The 23,864-nt window shown below is 45.2% G+C and overlaps 1 protein-coding gene across 1 annotated transcript; it reads right to left on the bottom strand.

Moving 5' to 3' along the window:
- Window positions 1-7,607: 7,607 nt before the first annotated feature.
- On the bottom strand, window positions 7,608-23,423 carry LOC120037882 (isoleucine--tRNA ligase, cytoplasmic-like; the record flags this gene model as incomplete). Its single annotated transcript, XM_038983849.1, has 6 exons — window positions 7,608-7,931; window positions 13,745-13,897; window positions 14,294-14,440; window positions 21,656-21,781; window positions 22,838-22,952; window positions 23,247-23,423. Coding segments are annotated over 6 exons (801 nt in total), but the record flags the coding sequence as incomplete, so codon positions are not given.
- Between the last annotated feature and the right edge of the window lie 441 nt (window positions 23,424-23,864).

Raw genomic sequence — 23,864 nt, 5'->3', positions numbered from 1 at the left:
AAAGCAACCTAGTCATACGTGCATAACATTTTTCGTACGGGTTTCCCCGGCGGGAATCGAACCCATGACCCTTGACGTTATATAAGCTCCCTTCATGCACAAACCTAAATAATAAGGAACTCAGTCCGAATTAAATTGCACCTTGTACATTCTACTATTACATTTTAAACTTACTCTTAAACGTTGTAATAGTAGAATACGCAAGGCGCCATTTCTAAATTGCAAATCAGTTCCTCTTGTCATGTCAGTCATTACAGACCTTAGAGAGATATTTAAAACTTGTCAGAAATGTACAGATCAACTAGCCCATGTCAACTAACGTTTTATTTTTGTAGTTCCTTTAGCCCATAGACAGTGTTGTAGTTCGTTTAGCCCATAGATAGTGTTGTAGTTCCTTTAGCCCATAGATAGTGTTGTAGTTCCTTTAGCCCATAGATAGTGTTGTAGTTCCTTTAGCCCATAGATAGTGTTGTAGTTCCTTTAGCCCATAGATAGTGTTGTAGTTCCTTTAGCCCATAGATAGTGTTGTAGTTCCTTTAGCCCATAGTGTTGTAGTTCCTTTAGCCCATAGTGTTGTAGTTCCTTTAGCCCATAGATAGTGTTGTAGTTCCTTTAGCCCATAGATAGTGTTGTAGTTCCTTTAGCCCATAGACAGTGTTGTAGTTCCTTTAGCCCATAGATAATGATGTAGTTCGTTTTTTTGTAGTTCCTTTAGCCCATAGTGTTGTAGTTCCTTTAGCCCATAGATAGTGTTGTAGTTCCTTTAGCCCATAGATAGTGTTGTAGTTCCTTTAGCCCATAGACAGTGTTGTAGTTCCTTTAGCCCATAGATAGTGTTGTAGTTCCTTTAGCCCATAGACAGTGTTGTAGTTCCTTTAGCCCATAGATAGTGTTGTAGTTCCTTTAGCCCAGACAGTGTTGTAGTTCCTTTAGCCCATAGACAGTGTTGTAGTTCCTTTAGCCCATAGACAGTGTTGTAGTTCCTTTAGCCCATAGATAGTGTTGTAGTTCATTTTTTTGTAGTTCCTTTAGCCCATAGATAGTGTTGTAGTTCGTTTAGCCCATAGATAGTGTTGTAGTTCCTTTAGCCCATAGATAGTGTTGTAGTTTGTTTTTTTGTAGTTCCTTTAGCCCATAGATAGTGTTGTAGTTTGTTTTTTTGTAGTTCCTTTAGCCCATAGATAGTGTTGTAGTTTGTTTTTTTGTAGTTCCTTTAGCCCATAGATAGTGTTGTAGTTCCTTTAGCCCATAGACAGTGTTGTAGTTCCTTTAGCCCATAGATAGTGTTGTAGTTCCTTTAGCCCATAGATAGTGTTGTAGTTCGTTTTTTGTAGTTCCTTTAGCCCATAGATAATGATGTAGTTTGTTTTTTTGTAGTTCCTTTAGCCCATAGATAATGATGTAGTTTGTTTTCTCACTCAAATATCACACGAATACACATTAGACACGGAAAAAATACATAGAATTGCAAGAAAATGATCTTTAAAACTGCAACATGTTCTCTGCACCCCATGACAAAATGTGTAGATTTGTGTAACAGTTTAACTTTACGTCCGTCCCCTCGCCCCGACCCGGGCGCGAACCAGGGACCCTCTGCACACATCAACAACAGTCACCCACGAAGCATCGTTACCCATCGCTCCACAAAAGCCGCGGCCCTTGCAGAGCAAGGGGAACCACTACTTCTAGGTTTCAGAGCAAGTGATGTCACCGACTGAAAGGCTGCTAGCGCGCACCACCGCTAACTAGCTAGCCATTTCACATCGGTTACATTTGCAGGAAATAATCTTTAAACCTACAAAATGTTTTCTCCACCAACAAGAAGGGTGTGAACAGTTTGTTGTCGTGAACCGTTTGTTGTCGTGAACCGTTTGATGTCGTGAACCGCTTGGCGTCGTGAACCGCTTGGCGTCGTGAACCGCTTGGCGTCGTGAACCGCTTGGCGTCGTGAACCGCTTGGCGTCGTGAACCGCTTGGCGTCGTGAACAGCTTGGCGTCGTGAACAGCTTGGCGTCGTGAACAGCTTGGCGTCGTGAACAGCTTGGCGTCGTGAACAGCTTGTCGTCGTGAACAGTTTGTCGTCGTGAACAGTTTGTCGTCGTGAACAGTTTGTCGTCGTGAACAGTTTGTCGTCGTGAACAGTTTGTCGTCGTGAACAGTTTGTCGTCGTGAACAGTTTGTCGTCGTGAACAGTTTGATGTCGTGAACAGTTTGATGTCGTGAACAGTTTGTCGTCGTGAACAGTTTGTCGTCGTGAACAGTTTGATGTCGTGAACAGTTTGTCGTCGTAAACAGTTTGTCGTCGTGAACAGTTTGTCGTCGTGAACAGTTTGTCGTCGTGAACAGTTTGTCGTCGTGAACAGTTTGTTGTCGTGAACAGTTTGATGTCGTGAACAGCTTGTTGTCGTGAACAGTTTGTTGTCGTGAACAGTTTGTCGTGAACAGTTTGTTGTCGTGAACAGTTTGTCGTCGTGAACAGTTTGTCGTCGTGAGCAGTTTGTTGTCGTGAACAGCTTGTTGTCGTGGACAGCTTGTTGTCGTGGACAGTTTGTCGTGAACAGTTTGTCGTCGTGAACAGTTTGTCGTCGTGAACAGTTTGTCGTCGTGAACAGTTTGTCGTCGTGAACAGTTTGTCGTCGTGAACAGTTTGTCGTCGTGAACAGTTTGTCGTCGTGAACAGTTTGTCGTCGTGAACAGTTTGTCGTCGTGAACAGTTTGTCGTCGTGAACAGTTTGTCGTCGTGAACAGTTTGTCGTCGTGAACAGTTTGTTGTCGTGAACAGTTTGATGTCGTGAACAGTTTGTTGTCGTGAACAGTTTGTTGTCGTGAACAGTTTGTTGTCGTGAACAGTTTGTTGTCGTGAACAGTTTGTTGTCGTGAACAGTTTGTTGTCGTGAACAGTTTGTCGTGAACAGTTTGTCGTGGACAGTTTGTCGTGAACAGTTTGTCGTGAACAGTTTGTTGTCATGAACAGTTTGTCATGAACAGTTTGTCATGAACAGTGCTTGTGCCTATAGAAATAGACGTGATGCATGCAGGAGCGCGGGATCTTCCCCAACGCTGGAAAGGAGGCCCCCGGGTGAAAAAGTTTGACCTAAACCATTAATGACAAGATGGCGCCGATAGACATGGCCATTCTGTTTCTAGCTCCTAAGCAACTTTGCAGTATTATAATGTATTGGTGTGTTTACAAGCATTTCACTACACCCGCAATAACATCTGCTAAACACGTGCATGTGACCAATAAACATTTGATTGAATTTATTTAGTGGGGGAAAACGCAGAAAACTGACCCCAAATCAGAGTCCAGGGGCAACTTCACCTTACCCACCTCTATGCTTCTACGGTTTAAAAGGAAATGGATGACCTGAAAGCTACCAGGAAAAGATTAAACCATTTTACCATAGGCAGCTGTTCCACCAGATTAAAACGTTTTACCACAGACAGCTGTTCCACTAGATTAAAACGTTTTACCACAGACAGCTGTTCCACTAGATTAAAACGTTTAACCACAGACAGCTGTTCCACTAGATTAAAACGTTTTACCACAGACAGCTGTTCCACCAGATTAAAACATTTTACCACAGACAGCTGTTCCACCAGATTAAAACGTTTTACCACAGACAGCTGTTCCACCAGATTAAAACGTTTTACCACAGACAGCTGTTCCACCAGATTAAAACGTTTTACCACAGACAGCTGGTCCACTAGATTAAAACGTTTTACCACAGACAGCTGTTCCACCAGATTAAAACGTTTTACCACAGACAGCTGTTCCACCAGAGTAAAACGTTTTACCACAGACAGCTGTTCCACCAGATTAAAACGTTTAACCACAGACAGCTGTTCCACCAGATTAAAACGTTTTACCACAGACAGCTGGTCCACTAGATTAAAACGTTTTACCATAGACAGCTGTTCCACCAGATTAAAACGTTTTACCATAGACAGCTGTTCCACTAGATTAAAACGTTTAACCACAGACAGCTGTTCCACCAGATTAAAACGTTTTACCAGACAGCTGTTCCACTAGATTAAAACGTTTTACCACAGACAGCTGTTCCACCAGATTAAAACGTTTTACCACAGACAGCTGTTCCACCAGATTAAAACGTTTTACCACAGACAGCTGTTCCACCAGATTAAAACGTTTTACCATAGACAGCTGTTCCACTAGATTAAAACGTTTAACCACAGACAGCTGTTCCACTAGATTAAAACGTTTTACCATAGACAGCTGTTCCACTAGATTAACACGTTTTACCATAGACAGCTGTTCCACTAGATTAAAACGTTTTACCATAGACAGCTGTTCCACTAGATTAACACGTTTTACCATAGACAGCTGTTCCACTAGATTAAAACGTTTTACCATAGGCAGCTGTTCCACTAGATTAAAACGTTTTACCACAGACAGCTGTTCCACCAGATTAAAACGTTTTACCACAGATAGCTGTTCCACTAGATTAACACGTTTTACCACAGACAGCTGTTCCACTAGATTAACACGTTTTACCATAGACAGCTGTTCCACTAGATTAACACGTTTTACCATAGACAGCTGTTCCACTAGATTAACACGTTTTACCACAGACAGCTGTTCCACCAGATTAACACGTTTTACCACAGACAGCTGTTCCACTAGATTAAACCGTTTAACCACAGACAGCTGTTCCACCAGATTAACACGTTTTACCACAGACAGCTGTTCCGCTAGATTAAACCGTTTTACCATAGACAGCTGTTCCACCAGATTAAAACGTTTTACCACAGACAGCTGTTCCACCAGATTAAAACGTTTTACCACAGACAGCTGTTCCACTAGATTAAACCGTTTAACCACAGACAGCTGGTCCACTAGATTAAACCGTTTTATCACAGACAGCTGTTCCACTAGATTAACACGTTTTACCACAGACAGCTGTTCCACCAGATTAAACCGTTTAACCATAGACAGCTGTTCCACCAGATTAAAACGTTTTACCACAGACAGCTGTTCCACCAGATTAAAACGTTTTACCACAGACAGCTGTTCCACTAGATTAAACCGTTTAACCATAGACAGCTGTTCCACCAGATTAAACCGTTTTACCACAGACAGCTGTTCCACCAGATTAAAACGTTTTACCACAGACAGCTGTTCCACTAGATTAACACGTTTTACCACAGACAGCTGTTCCACCAGATTAAACCGTTTAACCATAGACAGCTGTTCCACCAGATTAAAACGTTTTACCACAGACAGCTGTTCCACTAGATTAACACGTTTTACCACAGACAGCTGTTCCACTAGATTAAACCGTTTTACCACAGACAGCTGTTCCACTAGATTAAACCGTTTTACCACAGACAGCTGTTCCACTAGATTAAAACGTTTTACCACAGACAGCTGTTCCACTAGATTAACACGTTTTACCACAGACAGCTGTTCCACCAGATTAAACCGTTTAACCATAGACAGCTGTTCCACCAGATTAAAACGTTTTACCACAGACAGCTGTTCCACTAGATTAACACGTTTTACCACAGACAGCTGTTCCACTAGATTAAAACGTTTTACCACAGACAGCTGTTCCACTAGATTAAACCGTTTTACCACAGACAGCTGTTCCACTAGATTAAAACGTTTTACCACAGACAGCTGTTCCACTAGATTAAACCGTTTTACCACAGACAGCTGTTCCACTAGATTAACACGTTTTACCACAGACAGCTGTTCCACTAGATTAAAACGTTTAACCACAGACAGCTGTTCCACCAGATTAAAACGTTTTACCATAGACAGCTGTTCCACCAGATTAAACCGTTTTACCACAGACAGCTGTTCCACCAGATTAAAACGTTTTACCACAGACAGCTGTTCCACTAGATTAAAACGTTTTACCACAGACAGCTGTTCCACCAGATTAAAACGTTTTACCACAGACAGCTGTTCCACCAGATTAAAACGTTTTACCACAGACAGCTGTTCCACCAGATTAAAACGTTTTACCACAGACAGCTGTTCCACTAGATTAAAACGTTTTACCATAGACAGCTGTTCCACCAGATTAACACGTTTTACCACAGACAGCTGTTCCACCAGATTAAAACGTTTTACCACAGACAGCTGGTCCACTAGATTAAAACGTTTTACCACAGCCAGCTGTTCCACTAGATTAACACGTTTTACCACAGACAGCTGTTCCACCAGATTAAAACATTTTACCATAGACAGCTGTTCCACCAGATTAACACGTTTTACCACAGACAGCTGTTCCACCAGATTAAAACGTTTTACCACAGACAGCTGTTCCACTAGATCATTGCCTCAGCGGCGGTAGTCAGAACATAGCAGCCTATCAGTAACCTCTTTGGCTAGATGGGGACAAGATAGAGGGCAAGAGAAATGTTTCTTCCAAACCCAGTTGAACAGTATTCAGGCCCAACAGACAGTCGGTCACTTCTCCTCCTAGCGTTACATTAGGTGTCATTTAGAGCAGAAACTCTTCTCCAGAGAGATTTACAGGAGAATTTAGAGTTTAGTGCCTTGCTCAAGGGCACATCGGCAGATTTTTGACCTTGTCGGCTCAGATATTGGAACCAGCGACTTTTCAGTTACTGGCCCAACGCTCTAACCGATAGGCTACCTGCCTGTTTAACTGCTGAGGAATTGTATAATAAAAGGCAGAATGGCAGAAATGTATTTATAAAGTCCTTTTTACATCAGCAGTTGTCACAAAGTGCCATTCAGACGCCCCGGCCGGCGCCATTCAGACGCCCGGCCGGCGCCATACAGACGCCCGGCTGTATGCTGTGGATCTATGGGAAAGACACAAACATCTGTAATTTCTCCTCTGTGGTTACACTTTTATTCCATTGTTCCTTCATTTATTCCACCAAAAATAGCACTTCTCTCTTTTTATTCTTGTTCTGAGACGTTTGTTTACAAACAGACACTTTAAAAAAGAAGAAGGTAGCCACTACTGAATGGTATTTCTTACCCACACAACATCCACAGTACTGTCTGCAAACAGAGAGCTGGTTGGTCAACACTATTTGGTACAGAGTAGGTTGAGGTTAACTAATAAACTCATGTTAAAGGATAGTCACTGGAGATTGGACTAGACAGGATGAATCGGACAGTGAAAGAGTTTACGGGGGAATACAGAGCAGAAAAAATTATTTACTATTTAAATGTTGGGTTTTCATTGAAGTTTGGAGCTAGCCGTTCTCTCTGGCTGTTTCTGAAATGGCACCCTATTCTTCTATAGTGCACTAGCGTTGCTTAAAGCGCCATTGGGCCCTGGTCAACAGTAGTGCACTAGCTTTGCTCAGAGCGCCATTGGGCCCTGGTCAACAGTAGTGCACTAGCTTTGCTCAGAGCGCCATTGGGCCCTGGTCAACAGTAGTGCACTAGCTTTGCTCAGAGCGCCATTGGGCCCTGGTCAACAGTAGTGCACTAGCTTTGCTCAGAGCGCCATTGGGCCCTGATCAACAGTAGTGCACTAGCTTTGCTCAGAGCGCCATTGGGCCCTGGTCAACAGTAGTGCACTAGCTTTGCTCAGAGCGCCATTGGGCCCTGGTCAACAGTAGTGCACTAGCTTTGCTCAGAGCGCCATTGGGCCCTGGTCAACAGTAGTGCACTATACAAGGAATAGGATATCATTTGGGACACAGCCTCCCTCTCCTTCAGTCTGGCTGTTCCTCCCTCTTCTTCAGTCTGGCTGTTCCTCCTTCTTCTTCAGCCTGGCTGTTCCTCCCTCTTCTTCAGCCTGGCTGTTCCTCCCTCTCCTTCAGCCTGGCTGTTCCTCCCTCTTCTTCAGCCTGGCTGTTCCTCCCTCTTCTTCAGCCTGGCTGTTCCCGGTCCTATGCCTCTGCAGTGGTGGGCACAACTCCAACATACACAGTCTTCCTGTCCAGCGTCTTCACCGACCACTCTGCTGGCATTTCTGAAACACAATATACAAACGATTGAAAAGTATGACGGAATAGCCTGGCATCTTTAAGGAGGTAAACCTGTAAGAAATGAAGAAAAGAATGAGAGGAGTGGGTCAAAGGTCTGTCTCTACTACGTGAAACTAGATCATTGTATTCTGAGGGGTTTGAAATCACCTATTGGAGGGCTTGCTGACCACGGATTGGAGGGCTTGCTGACCACGGATTGGAGGGCTTGCTGACCACGGATTGGAGGGCTTGCTGACCACGGATTGGAGGGCTTGCTGACCACAGACTGCTCTATTAAACTCTCTTATGCACTTTACTCTGTTAACTTCCATTCATTGTTATGTTTTACGTTGCGTTTCGAGGTTGCCTTGTGTTTCTAGGTAGGGATGTGTTGCGTTTCTAGGTAGGGTTGTGTTGCGTTTCTAGGTAGGGTTGTGTTGCGTTTCTAGGTAGGGTTGTGTTGCGTTTCTAGGTAGGGATGTGTTGCGTTTCTAGGTAGGGTTGTGTTGCGTTTCTAGGTAGGGTTGTGTTGCGTTTCTAGGTAGGGTTGTGTTGCGTTTCTAGGTAGGGATGTGTTGCGTTTCTAGGTAGGGATGTGTTGCGTTTCTAGGTAGGGATGTGTTGCGTTTCTAGGTAGGGATGTGTTGCGTTTCTAGGTAGGGATGTGTTGCGTTTCTAGGTAGGGATGTGTTGCGTTTCTAGGTAGGGATGTGTTGCGTTTCTAGGTAGGGATGTGTTGCGTTTCTGGGTAGGGTTGTGTTGCGTTTCTAGGTAGGGTTGTGTTGCGTTTCTAGGTAGGGTTGTGTTGCGTTTCTAGGTAGGGTTGTGTTGCGTTTCTAGGTAGGGTTGTGTTGCGTTTCTAGGTAGGGATGTGTTGCGTTTCTAGGTAGGGTAGTGTTGCGTTTCTAGGTAGGGTAGTGTTGCGTTTCTAGGTAGGGTTGTGTTGCGTTTCTAGGTAGGGTTGTGTTGCGTTTCTAGGTAGGGTTGTGTTGCGTTTCTAGGTAGGGTTGTGTTGCGTTTCTAGGTAGGGTTGTGTTGCGTTTCTAGGTAGGGTTGTGTTGCGTTTCTAGGTAGGGTTGTGTTGCGTTTCTAGGTAGGGTTGTGTTGCGTTTCTAGGTAGGGTTGTGTTGCGTTTCTAGGTAGGGTTGTGTTGCGTTTCTAGGTAGGGTTGTGTTGCGTTTCTAGGTAGGGTTGTGTTGCGTTTCTAGGTAGGGATGTGTTGCGTTTCTAGGTAGGGTTGTGTTGCGTTTCTAGGTAGGGTTGTGTTGCGTTTCTAGGTAGGGTTGTGTTGCGTTTCTAGGTAGGGTTGTGTTGCGTTTCTAGGTAGGGTTGTGTTGCGTTTCTAGGTAGGGTTGTGTTGCGTTTCTAGGTAGGGTTGTGTTGCGTTTCTAGGTAGGGTTGTGTTGCGTTTCTAGGTAGGGTTGTGTTGCGTTTCTAGGTAGGGTTGTGTTGCGTTTCTAGGTAGGGTTGTGTTGCGTTTCTAGGTAGGGTTGTGTTGCGTTTCTAGGTAGGGTTGTGTTGCGTTTCTAGGTAGGGATGTGTTGCGTTTCTAGGTAGGGTTGTGTTGCGTTTCTAGGTAGGGTTGTGTTGCGTTTCTAGGTAGGGTTGTGTTGCGTTTCTAGGTAGGGTTGTGTTGCGTTTCTAGGTAGGGTTGTGTTGCGTTTCTAGGTAGGGTTGTGTTGCGTTTCTAGGTAGGGATGTGTTGCGTTTCTAGGTAGGGATGTGTTGCGTTTCTAGGTAGGGATGTGTTGCGTTTCTAGGTAGGGATGTGTTGCGTTTCTAGGTAGGGATGTGTTGCGTTTCTAGGTAGGGATGTGTTGCGTTTCTAGGTAGGGATGTGTTGCGTTTCTAGGTAGGGATGTGTTGCGTTTCTAGGTAGGGATGTGTTGCGTTTCTAGGTAGGGATGTGTTGCGTTTCTAGGTAGGGTTGTGTTGCGTTTCTAGGTAGGGTTGTGTTGCGTTTCTAGGTAGGGATGTGTTGCGTTTCTAGGTAGGGTTGTGTTGCGTTTCTAGGTAGGGATGTGTTGCGTTTCTAGGTAGGGTTGTGTTGCGTTTCTAGGTAGGGTTGTGTTGCGTTTCTAGGTAGGGTTGTGTTGCGTTTCTAGGTAGGGTTGTGTTGCGTTTCTAGGTAGGGTTGTGTTGCGTTTCTAGGTAGGGATGTGTTGCGTTTCTAGGTAGGGTTGTGTTGCGTTTCTAGGTAGGGATGTGTTGCGTTTCTAGGTAGGGTTGTGTTGCGTTTCTAGGTAGGGTTGTGTTGCGTTTCTAGGTAGGGTTGTGTTGCGTTTCTAGGTAGGGTTGTGTTGCGTTTCTAGGTAGGGTTGTGTTGCGTTTCTAGGTAGGGTTGTGTTGCGTTTCTAGGTAGGGTTGTGTTGCGTTTCTAGGTAGGGTTGTGTTGCGTTTCTAGGTAGGGTTGTGTTGCGTTTCTAGGTAGGGTTGTGTTGCGTTTCTAGGTAGGGTTGTGTTGCGTTTCTAGGTAGGGTTGTGTTGCGTTTCTAGGTAGGGTTGTGTTGCGTTTCTAGGTAGGGTTGTGTTGCGTTTCTAGGTAGGGTTGTGTTGCGTTTCTAGGTAGGGATGTGTTGCGTTTCTAGGTAGGGATGTGTTGCGTTTCTAGGTAGGGTTGTGTTGCGTTTCTAGGTAGGGTTGTGTTGCGTTTCTAGGTAGGGTTGTGTTGCGTTTCTAGGTAGGGATGTGTTGCGTTTCTAGGTAGGGATGTGTTGCGTTTCTAGGTAGGGATGTGTTGCGTTTCTAGGTAGGGATGTGTTGCGTTTCTAGGTAGGGATGTGTTGCGTTTCTAGGTAGGGATGTGTTGCGTTTCTAGGTAGGGATGTGTTGCGTTTCTAGGTAGGGATGTGTTGCGTTTCTAGGTAGGGATGTGTTGCGTTTCTAGGTAGGGATGTGTTGCGTTTCTAGGTAGGGATGTGTTGCGTTTCTAGGTAGGGATGTGTTGCGTTTCTAGGTAGGGATGTGTTGCGTTTCTAGGTAGGGATGTGTTGCGTTTCTAGGTAGGGATGTGTTGCGTTTCTAGGTAGGGATGTGTTGCGTTTCTAGGTAGGGTTGTGTTGCGTTTCTAGGTAGGGTTGTGTTGCGTTTCTAGGTAGGGTTGTGTTGCGTTTCTAGGTAGGGTTGTGTTGCGTTTCTAGGTAGGGTTGTGTTGCGTTTCTAGGTAGGGTTGTGTTGCGTTTCTAGGTAGGGTTGTGTTGCGTTTCTAGGTAGGGTTGTGTTGCGTTTCTAGGTAGGGATGTGTTGCGTTTCTAGGTAGGGATGTGTTGCGTTTCTAGGTAGGGATGTGTTGCGTTTCTAGGTAGGGATGTGTTGCGTTTCTAGGTAGGGTTGTGTTGTGTTTCTAGGTAGGGTTGTGTTGCGTTTCTAGGTAGGGTTGCGTTTCTAGGTAGGGATGTGTTTCTAGGTAGGGTTGCGTTTCTAGGTAGGGTTGTGTTGTGTTTCTAGGTAGGGTTGTGTTGTGTTTCTAGGTAGGGTTGTGTTGTGTTTCTAGGTAGGGTTGTGTTTCTAGGTAGGGTTGTGTTTCTAGGTAGGGTTGTGTTTCTAGGTAGGGTTGTGTTTCTAGGTAGGGTTGTGTTTCTAGGTAGGGTTGTGTTGCGTTTCTAGGTAGGGTTGCGTTTCTAGGTAGGGATGTGTTGTGTTTCTAGGTAGAAAATACACTCCGACTTTGGAATTAAATGTTGCCTGACTACAGCTAGCTACCCACGAAGTATTGACAACTACCTTGCATAACATTCGTTTTATGTCCTTTTTCGCTTATTTGGCTAGCTAGAGTACTACGATTCACATACAGTATATCTAGCTGACAATTCTTAAGTAAAACGTTTTGCTTTGTGTATATCTTGTTTGGTCTCTATTGTTGCCATTGTCCTGGCTGGAAGAAGGCTCCGTGGAGTGGGAAGGTAATACAGTAGGGCGAGTGCCAGTGCTTCTCAAGAGAACGCACTCGGAGCACGAGGGGGTGGAGCAAGGTAGCCTACATATTGAGAAACACCCATTGGCTCATGCTTAGAATGTGCTCCCCCCATTGTTATAATTTTAAAGTTCCCATAGTAGTTAATTCAACAGTGGGAAGTTAACTAAATTAGTTGATATGGTTACTAAAAACAGCTTTTTCCTCTTTATTGGCAGCAGATATTTATGTCCTATTTCAGATTTGAACTGCAGATAAGACCAAGATGTCATACCCTCCAACTTTGTCTAACTAGTTGGGAAAACGGTCAAATGGCATTTTGACCACTCAAAGCTCCGACAGTTTGATCCGTATAAGATATTTCTGTTCCCGATTGCAGATTTGAATAGCAGCGAAGGATACCAAGATTTCACAAGCTCTTACGTTTTTTGGTTGGGAAATCGGTCAAAGTCGATGATTTGTCAAAAGTTACATTATTTAACAGTTAATGTTGGAATTCATGATGTCACAATGGGGAGTTCTAGAATATTGGGGGGAAAAAGTCCCATTTACATGAATGAAGATGGACACAAAAAAGTCCCATTAACACGAATAAAAATGGACACAAAAAAGTCCCATTAACACGAATGAAGATGGACACTAAAAAAAGTCCCATTAACACGAATGAAGATGGACACTAAAAAAAGTCCCATTTACATGAATGAAGATGGACACTAAAAAAAGTCCCATTTACATGAATGAAGATGGACAAAAAAAAGTCCCATTTACACGAATAAAAATGGACACAAAAAAAGTCCCATTTACATGAATGAAGATGGACAAAAAAAAAGTCCCATTAACACGAATAAAAATGGACACAAAAAAAGTCCCATTTACACGAATAAAAATGGACACAAAAAAAGTCCCATTTACATGAATGAAGATGGACAAAAAAAAAGTCCCATTAACACGAATAAAAATGGACACAAAAAAAGTCCCATTTACACGAATAAAAATGGACCAAAAAAAAGTCCCATTAACACGAATAAAAATGGACACAAAAAAAGTCCCATTAACACGAATGAAGATGGACAAAAAAAAAGTCCCATTAACACGAATAAAAATGGACACAAAAAAAGTCCCATTTACACGAATAAAAATGGACACAAAAAAAGTCCCATTTACATGAATGAAGATGGACAAAAAAGAAGTCAACATTTTACAGAGTAAAAAGTATCAAAAATATCAAAAAGTAAAACGTAAGCACAATATTCCAGATCATTCCACACGTTTTAAAGTTGAAACAACGTTTCTAGCAATGAACGTGTAAGAGGAGAAGCGTGCAGAAGAATGAGAACAAAGTATGACGAAGATTTATAGGTCGGGAGTGATGCTTCTCTAGTCCCACCTAATTAGGTAGGAAGACCTATGAGCTGTAAGTCAAACCAGCCCGTCTGCTAGGGCAGTCAGGCAGTCTGTCAGACACAGTAATTGGACAGGGAGGTTTCCTCAGCCCAGGACTTGCTGCTTTGCTGCTGGTTCAAGGTCAACATTAAACCAGTTTAAAAGTCAAGGATCACTGGCACAGGGTTAGCAAACTACAGAGCGGAGGCCAGCAGGCTACAGTGAAACGTGTGGAGGTGGTAGTACGGGCTACAGTTAAATGTGTAGTAGAACAGTAAATGTCCTCTAGCCTGAACGTAGACACAGTAGGATTGATGGGGAAAGGTGGAATGTAGCAGAAAGAACACAACTAAAGCAGGACACAAGTAGCGTTCGAGTGGAGCTTCCTAGATCCTGCTCTGGCCAAGTCAAGAGAGTGTTTCCCAGCCTGCTAGGGCCTGGCCAGTAGACATCCTAGATGCATTGAAGACAACACGGAGACACAAACAAAATAGGACTTCGTTCTGGTGGTGTCTGTCTTACCTTGGGTGAGCAGATCGTCCAGGTAGAGTTTCAGCCTACGGCCGCGGAGGCCGAACAACTTGGCCGTCTCAGACAGCAAAGCATTGTGGGTCAGGCAGTCGTGTCCGACAGGATTGACCAGCAGCAGGGTCCCCACATCTCCACTCTGACACTCTACAGAGACACATGACATACATAGCATCAGTACACATCAGTAGCAGCACGTAGCCTAGCGGTTAGAGAGACAAACCAAACCAGTAACTGTTCCCAGTTCGAATCCCGGGTCTGACGAGGAGGGAAAAAACTAATCTGTCAGGAAATGAGCTGGCAACCGGATAGTTGATGGTATCAAATCCTAGTTGCCATTGGGCCCAAGTTACTCACTGGCAGGGGTTTGGTATAAGCCAGTTGGAACCTTGTTCATCTCAATAAAGTACTGTAACATCATACATGTCTGAAGATGCATTGACATAACAAACTGAAAAAATAACCTTTCAAAAAGAAGTTGAGTGAGAAGGAAGCAGGTGTGTAGTGGAGCGAGAGGAAGAGGAAGTGGTCAATTAAACGTACCAGCAGGCTGACAGTTGGCCAATCGGAGGTTGACGTAGGGGCACACCAGAGAGTCAGAGTTGGGAGAGGAGTCACTGGGACTGGAGCCTGAGGTCACCGACAGGGTTTTCCCATTCAGAGACAGCAGATCACACTTACCAGTCAACTCTGGAATTACAAGAACATACAGGACACAGTTACAGGACAGGTCTGAAACATACAGACCTCGGTTACAGGACAGGTCTGAAACATACAGACCTCGGTTACAGGACAGGTCTGAAACATACAGCCCTCGGTTACAGGACAGGTCTGAAACATACAGCCCTCGGTTACCGGACAGGTCTGAAACATACAGCCCTCGGTTACCGGACAGGTCTGAAACATACAGCCCTCGGTTACCGGACAGGTCTGAAACATACAGCCCTCGGTTACCGGACAGGTCTGAAACATACAGCCCTCGGTTACCGGACAGGTCTGAAACATACAGCCCTCGGTTACCGGACAGGTCTGAAACATACAGCCCTCGGTTACCGGACAGGTCTGAAACATACAGCCCTCGGTTACCGGACAGGTCTGAAACATACAGCCCTCGGTTACCGGACAGGTCTGAAACATACAGCCCTCGGTTACCGGACAGGTCTGAAACATACAGCCCTCGGTTACCGGACAGGTCTGAAACATACAGCCCTCGGTTACCGGACAGGTCTGAAACATACAGCCCTCGGTTACCGGACAGGTCTGAAACATACAGCCCTCGGTTACCGGACAGGTCTGAAACATACAGCCCTCAGTTACAGGACAGGTCTGAAACATACAGCCCTCGGTTACCGGACAGGTCTGAAACATACAGCCCTCGGTTACCGGACAGGTCTGAAACATACAGCCCTCGGTTACCGGACAGGTCTGAAACATACAGCCCTCGGTTACCGGACAGGTCTGAAACATACAGCCCTCGGTTACCGGACAGGTCTGAAACATACAGCCCTCGGTTACCGGACAGGTCTGAAACATACAGCCCTCGGTTACCGGACAGGTCTGAAACATACAGCCCTCGGTTACCGGACAGGTCTGAAACATACAGCCCTCGGTTACCGGACAGGTCTGAAACATACAGCCCTCGGTTACCGGACAGGTCTGAAACATACAGCCCTCGGTTACCGGACAGGTCTGAAACATACAGCCCTCGGTTACCGGACAGGTCTGAAACATACAGCCCTCGGTTACAGGACAGGTCTGAAACATACAGCCCTCGGTTACTGGACAGGTCTGAAACATACAGCCCTCGGTTACAGGACAGGTCTGAAACATACAGCCCTCGGTTACCGGACAGGTCTGAAACATACAGCCCTCGGTTACAGGACAGGTCTGAAACATACAGCCCTCGGTTACCGGACAGGTCTGAAACATACAGCCCTCGGTTACCGGACAGGTCTGAAACATACAGCCCTCGGTTACCGGACAGGTCTGAAACATACAGCCCTCGGTTACCGGACAGGTCTGAAACATACAGCCCTCGGTTACCGGACAGGTCTGAAACATACAGCCCTCGGTTACTGGACAGGTCTGAAACATACAGCCCTCGGTTACAGGACAGGTCTGAAACATACAGGACAGGTCTGAAACATACAGCCCTCGGTTACAGGACAGGTCTGAAACATACAGACCTCGGTTACCGGACAGGTCTGAAACATACAGCCCTCGGTTACCGGACAGGTCTGAAATATACAGCCCTCGGTTACTGGACAGGTCTGAAACATACAGGTCTGAAACATACAGCCCTCGGTTACCGGACAGGTCTGAAACATACAGGTCTGAAACATACAGCCCTCGGTTACCGGACAGGTCTGAAACATACAGGACAGGTCTGAAACATACAGCCCTCGGTTACAGGACAGGTCTGAAACATACAGCCCTCGGTTACCGGACAGGTCTGAAACATACAGCCCTCGGTTACAGGACAGGTCTGAAACATACAGGTCTCGGTTACCGGACAGGTCTGAAACATACAGCCCTCGGTTACCGGACAGGTCTGAAACATACAGCCCTCGGTTACCGGACAGGTCTGAAACATACAGCCCTCGGTTACCGGACAGGTCTGAAACATACAGCCCTCGGTTACAGGACAGGTCTGAAACATACAGCCCTCGGTTACCGGACAGGTCTGAAACATACAGCCCTCGGTTACCGGACAGGTCTGAAACATACAGCCCTCGGTTACCGGACAGGTCTGAAACATACAGCCCTCGGTTACCGGAAAGGTCTGAAATATACAAAACACCTCAATCTCTCGTAATAATTCACACGAGGGAAATAAAATGTTTTTGAGTTGTGTGAGAACCGCTCTTTAAACGCCATCTGTTCATCACTAACCTGTCCAATAAAATCAATAATTTCATAAGTCCTCCAATGTTTTTTGTTGTCGTATTCCTGTGTATGTGTGTGTGTGTGTGTGTGTGTGTCTGTGTGTGTGTGTGTGTGTGTGTGTGTGTGTGTGTGTGTGTGTGTGTGTGTGTGTGTGTGTGTGTGTGTGAGAGAGAGAGAAACAGCAGCCTTGTGAGGGAAACCAGGGAGGGAATGGTACAGTACTATATTGGTCCAGGGGTCCCAGGAGAGATACATATTATGAATAGAACTAGTCTCAGTCCCAGGATGATGCCTGTCATCACTGACAACCATCCAACATGTAGGCTAAGCTAGTGGCTAGTCCCCAGAACCACTCAACAAGTAGGCTAAGCTAGTGGCTAGTCCCCAGAACCACTCAACATGTAGGCTAAGCTAGAGACAGAACCACCCGACATGTAGGCTAAGCTAGAGGCAGAACCACCCGACATGTAGGCTAAGCTAGAGGCAGAACCACCCGACATGTAGGCTAAGCTAGAGGCAGAACCACCCAACATGTAGGCTAAGCTATTCCAGTCCAGCGAGCTACCACCCTACACATTTTATCATGTGGCTGAGAGAAATGTAGCAGTTTTAAAGCTAATATGCACTATACTAGTCTCAAGCTGGGCTACCTCATCACGAGAGTGATTCTAAAATCACCCGCCAGTCTCTAGTCATAGCCAGGGAATACCGTAAAACTCTAAGGCCAGGAGGTGAAGGGGTTAGCAAACATTTCACCACGGTTACTGACAGACAGACCACGGTTACAGACAGACAGACCACGGTTACAGACAGACAGACCGCGGTTACAGACAGACAGACAGACCGCGGTTACAGACAGACAGCCATGGTTACAGACAGTGACACACAGACAGACACCATGGTTACAGACAGTGACAAACAGACAGACACCATGGTTACAGACAGACAGACAGACAGCCATGGTTACAGACAGACAGCCATGGTTACAGACAGACAGACAGACCACGGTTACAGACAGACAGACCACGGTTACTGACAGACAGACAGACCACGGTTACAGACAGACAGACCACGGTTACAGACAGACAGACCACGGTTACAGACAGACAGACCACGGTTACAGACAGACAGACCACGGTTACAGACAGACAGACAGACCACGGTTACAGACAAACAGACCACGGTTACAGACAGACAGACAGACCACGGTTACAGACAGACAGACAGACCGCGGTTACAGACAGACAGACAGACCACGGTTACAGACAAACAGACAGACCACGGTTACAGACAGACAGACAGACCGCGGTTACAGACAGACAGACCCCGGTTACAGACAGACAGACAGACCGCGGTTACAGACAGACAGACAGACCACGGTTACAGACAGACCACGGTTACAGACAGAGACAGACCACGGTTACAGACAGACAGACAGACCACGGTTACAGACAAACAGACAGACCACGGTTACAGACAGACAGACAGACCGCGGTTACAGACAGAAAGACAGACCCCGGTTACAGACAGACAGACAGACCACGGTTACAGACAGACAGACCACGGTTACAGACAGACAGACAGACCACGGTTACAGACAAACAGACCACGGTTACAGACAGACAGACAGACCACGGTTACAGACAGACAGACAGACCACGGTTACAGACAGACAGACAGACCACGGTTACAGACAGACAGACAGACCACGGTTACAGACAGACAGACAGACCACGGTTACAGACAGACAGACAGACCACGGTTACAGACAGACAGACAGACCACGGTTACAGACAGACAGACAGACCGCGGTTACAGACAGACAGACAGACCACGGTTACAGACAGACAGACAGACCACGGTTACTGACAGACAGACAGACCACGGTTACAGACAGACAGACCACGGTTACAGACAGACAGACCACGGTTACAGACAGACAGACCACGGTTACAGACAGACAGACCACGGTTACAGACAGACAGACCACGGTTACAGACAGACAGACAGACCACGGTTACAGACAAACAGACAGACCGCGGTTACAGACAGACAGACCACGGTTACAGACAGACAGACCACGGTTACAGACAGACAGACAGACCACGGTTACAGACAGACAGACAGACCACGGTTACAGACAGACAGACAGACCACGGTTACAGACAAACAGACCACGGTTACAGACAGACAGACAGACCACGGTTACAGACAAACAGACAGACCGCGGTTACAGACAAACAGACAGACCCCGGTTACAGACAAACAGACAGACCGCGGTTACAGACAAACAGACAGACCCCGGTTACAGACAAACAGACAGACCACGGTTACAGACAGACAGACCACGGTTACAGACAGACAGACCACGGTTACAGACAGACAGACCACGGTTACAGACAGACAGACAGACCACGGTTACAGACAGACAGACAGACCGCGGTTACAGACAAACAGACCACGGTTACAGACAGACAGACAGACCACGGTTACAGACAGACAGACAGACCACGGTTACAGACAGACAGACAGACCGCGGTTACTGACAAACAGACAGACCACGGTTACAGACAGACAGACCACGGTTACAGACAGACAGACCACGGTTACAGACAAACAGACCACGGTTACAGACAGACAGACAGACCACGGTTACAGACAAACAGACAGACCGCGGTTACAGACAGACCCCGGTTACAGACAAACAGACAGACCACGGTTACAGACAGACAGACCACGGTTACAGACAGACAGACCACGGTTACAGACAGACAGACCACGGTTACAGACAAACAGACAGACCCCGGTTACAGACAGACATACCACGGTTACAGACAGACATACCACGGTTACAGACAGACAGACCACGGTTACAGACAGACAGACCACGGTTACAGACAGACATACCACGGTACAGACAGACATACCACGGTTACAGACAGACAGACAGACCACGGTTACAGACAGACAGACAGACCACGGTTACAGACAGACAGACAGACCACGGTTACAGACAGACAGACAGACCACGGTTACAGACAGACAGACAGACCACGGTTACAGACAGACAGACAGACCACGGTTACAGACAGACAGACAGACCACGGTTACAGACAGACAGACAGACCGCGGTTACTGACAAACAGACAGACCACGGTTACAAACAGACAGACCACGGTTACAGACAGACAGAGACAGACAGACCACGGTTACAGACAGACAGACAGACCACGGTTACAGACAGACAGACAGACCGCGGTTACTGACAAACAGACAGACCACGGTTACAGACAGACAGACCACGGTTACAGACAGACAGACCACGGTTACAGACAGACAGACAGACCGCGGTTACAGACAGACAGACCGCGGTTACAGACAGACAGACAGACCACGGTTACAGACAGACAGACAGACCGCGGTTACAGACAGACAGACAGACCACGGTTACAGACAGACAGACCACGGTTACAGACAGACAGACCACGGTTACAGACAGACAGACAGACCACGGTTACAGACAGACAGACAGACCACGGTTACAGACATACAGACAGACCCCGGTTACAGACAAACAGACAGACCACGGTTACAGACAGACAGACCACGGTTACAGACAGACAGACCACGGTTACAGACAGACAGACCACGGTTAGACAGACAGACCCCGGTTACAGACAAACAGACAGACCCCGGTTACAGACATAGACCCCGGTTACAGACAGACAGACCACGGTTACAGACAGACAGACCACGGTTACAGACAGACAGACCACGGTTACAGACAAACAGACAGACCACGGTTACAGACAGACAGACCACGGTTACAGACAGACAGACCACGGTTACAGACAGACAGACCACGGTTAGACAGACAGACCCCGGTTACAGACAAACAGACAGACCCCGGTTACAGACAAACAGACAGAGCATTTCCCATCACAGCCATAAAACAAACTATTTTAAAGTCACAATTTGCCTCATGGTGAAATTACTTCTTCCTTATTTACGTATTGATTAATGACATTTCAGCTTTTCATTTCTTATTAATTAGTAAACTTTTTTTTTTACTCCACTTTGACATTATGGGGTATTGTGTGTAGGCCAGTGACAAAACTAATCTAAATGCATTAAATGTTAAATTCAGGCCGTAAAAGCCAAATGTGGGAAAATGTCAAGGGGTGTGAATACTTTCTGAAGGCTGTGTATGTATAGGAGGCTTGTGAGTGTCCCAATGAGTCATAATACCCATAAAACCTAGCGGTCAAACAGGGAAATGATTCCAATCGTTTTTCCAACCTTCATTTTTCCCCATAGGGGGATTTTAGAAACACTTCCAATAAGGGCTGTGTTTCATGTTGACTTACCCTGGAGTGACGTTTTGATAACCGTGTAAATCTCTCTAGGACAAGGTGACTTTTATCTATATATTCGGCCATATTTACATGCCAAAAATGAAACGCTAATTAGCTGCTAATGTGGCTATCATAAAGAACTACAAATACCATGATGATCTGGACGAGACTGACGAATCGAGGCAAAGGTAAGAATCTCTGTATGAACTATCTAATGTGAGTCAAATGTAGTAATTTAAAAAAAAATGGCTACATTTCTTTCAATGGACAATTCTGTGAACACATTTTAAAATTGGCAATACCTGTTAGCAAAGGTGTCAGACACAACGTGCAGGAGCTTGCAGGGATTTGTAGTTTTGCATGATGTCTTCTTTGATGCAAATTAGCATTTTTGAATCGGAGAGTAAATAGAGCCGAATATATTGATAAAAGTCACCTTGTCCGAGAGAGATTTACACGGTTATCAAAACAGGGTAAACCTACATGAAACACATCCCTAGTTTCTAAAAATCACCTATGGGGAAAAATGAACGGTGGAAAAACAAATTGGAACCATTTCCCTGTTTGACCGCTAGGTTTTATGGGTAATTATGACACCTCCACTGTGGGGCTCTATTGACATAGGGGTTGATTTGGGATTCGAAGTGTGAGCGTGCCATCTTACCAGTCTTGCCGTTAAAAACACAGAGCTTGGTGTTGTTGAGACCAAAGAGACTGGCGCAGACCTGCCTCAGCTTGGCCATGTCCAGACAGATATCTCCTTTAGGGTTCTCCAGGAGAACCACACCCTCTGACAGAGACAGAACAAAAAAATGGCATTTATTTGTTTAAAGCATGAACAGGGCTTTTATTTTTTGGTACCCTTCCCCAGATCTGTGCCTCGACACAATCCTGTCTCGGAGCTCTACGGACAATTCATTCGACCTCATGGCTTGGTTTTTGCTCTGACATGCACTGTCAACTGTGGGACCCTATATAGACAGGTTTGTGCCTTTCCAAATCATGTCTAATCAATTGAATTTACCACAGGTGGAGTCCAATCAAGTTGTAGAAACATCTCAAGGATGATCAATGGAAACAGGATGCACCTGAGCTGAATTTCGAGTCTCATAGCAAAAGGGTCTGAATACTTATGTAAATAAGTTCTGTTTAAAAAAATAAAATAATATTGAATACATTTGCAAACCTTTTTTTGCTTTGTCATTATGGGGTATTGTGATGTCATTATGGAGTATTGTGATGTCATTATGGAGTATTGTGATGTCATTATGGGGTATTGTGATGTCATCATGGGCTACTGTGTGTAGATTGTGTTTTCATTTTTTATTTTATTTAGATTTTAGAATAAGGCTGTAACATAACAAAATGTGGAGAAAGTCAAGTGGTCTGAGTACTTTCTGAATGTACCTCTGTTGCCAAATTTAGTGCTTTTATCACATTTATATTTACTTTTACTATTGAGTCCACCTTTTAAGCCAACACTTCTATACAATAGATTATGTTTCATTCCTCCATGTTTTTGTGTGGTAACTAGTTTGACAAAGTCCACCAATTTCAGAAGGATTAAAAAAATTAAAATATTTTTTATTATTATTATTTTTTTTACCTCTTTAGGGTGCGAATTCGTCCATTCTTGAATTGGAATTTCAATTTCCATCCCAAATTTAATGAAATCGACCCCTTGTTATAATGTGTTCCATTACACACCAATACTGACAATTTAGATAAACAAACCCAGAATTGGGGTTCAATCCAATTGAGCCCTGGGGTGCAGCAGTAGTGAGACCACGACCAAAGGTAAAGTAAAAAGCTCGGTCAATCTAATTATATAAGTCTATAAATATACCTTGTTCCTTGTTGTTGAGTTGGAGGTTGACGTAGGCACAGGCTGGTCCAGTCAGAGGAGCTCGAGAGGCGGCTGCTCCCTTCACTATGGTGAGGTCCAGGTCCGAACCCTTCAACTATAGTACAGTACACAACCACAGATAAACATTATGAAAACCCGTAGATACAACCACAGATAAACATTATGAAAACCCGTAGATACAACCACAGAGGGAGGAAACATGAAAACCATTCATATTTAGGAACAAGAGTTTTTAATTACATTAATATATATATATATATATATATATATATATATATATATATATATATATATATATATTTGTTTGTTGCTTTAACCCACACGGAGGGATTGAAAGCACTTTACGTTCTGTCTAATAACGTGGTGTTTAAACGTCAACCCAACCAACCTGTGTTTTCTCCTGCACGATGACGCCGGAGCCTTTGGGGACCGGGTAGGTCTTGAGTGGTGCCTTGGTGGTTGCCAGGATGAAGTCTGTGTGGGCCCGGATCACACTGTCCAGGTAATCACCTGCCGGCTCACAGCTGTAGTACACTGTGATCTCATCAGAAGGCACCAGGTGACCCTGTAGACAGGTAAATACACACACACAGGGTTAGGGTTGGATCAAACAGGGCCTAGGACCCTGATCACACTGTCCAGGTAATCACCTGCCGGCTCACAGCTGTAGTACACTGCAGGGTTGGGGGTCAATTCCATTTCAATTCAGGAAGTACACTGATATTTAAAATTATCTTCCAAGCTTTTCAAAAATGGGGAAAATGTTGTATTTGGTTTACTTTCTGAATTGAAACGGAATGGAGTCCAACCTGTGATCTCATCTGAGGGCACCAGGTGACCCAAGAAAGGGCTGCATCTGATGGATTACTGAATCACCTTGTCCAGGTAAAAGGTAATATACTGCTCGTACACTGTATTCTCATCAGACGGAACTAAGTGACCTTCATAAACATTAGATCTTATTGATGGGTGGTACATTTATTTAAGATACAGGGGGGGGGGGGGG

The sequence above is a fragment of the Salvelinus namaycush genome, unplaced genomic scaffold (genome assembly GCF_016432855.1).
Source record: "Salvelinus namaycush isolate Seneca unplaced genomic scaffold, SaNama_1.0 Scaffold1958, whole genome shotgun sequence".
Classification (NCBI taxonomy): domain Eukaryota; kingdom Metazoa; phylum Chordata; class Actinopteri; order Salmoniformes; family Salmonidae; genus Salvelinus; species Salvelinus namaycush.
Note: the sequence above shows the minus strand (reverse complement) of the source record. Positions and strands in the feature narration are given on the sequence as shown.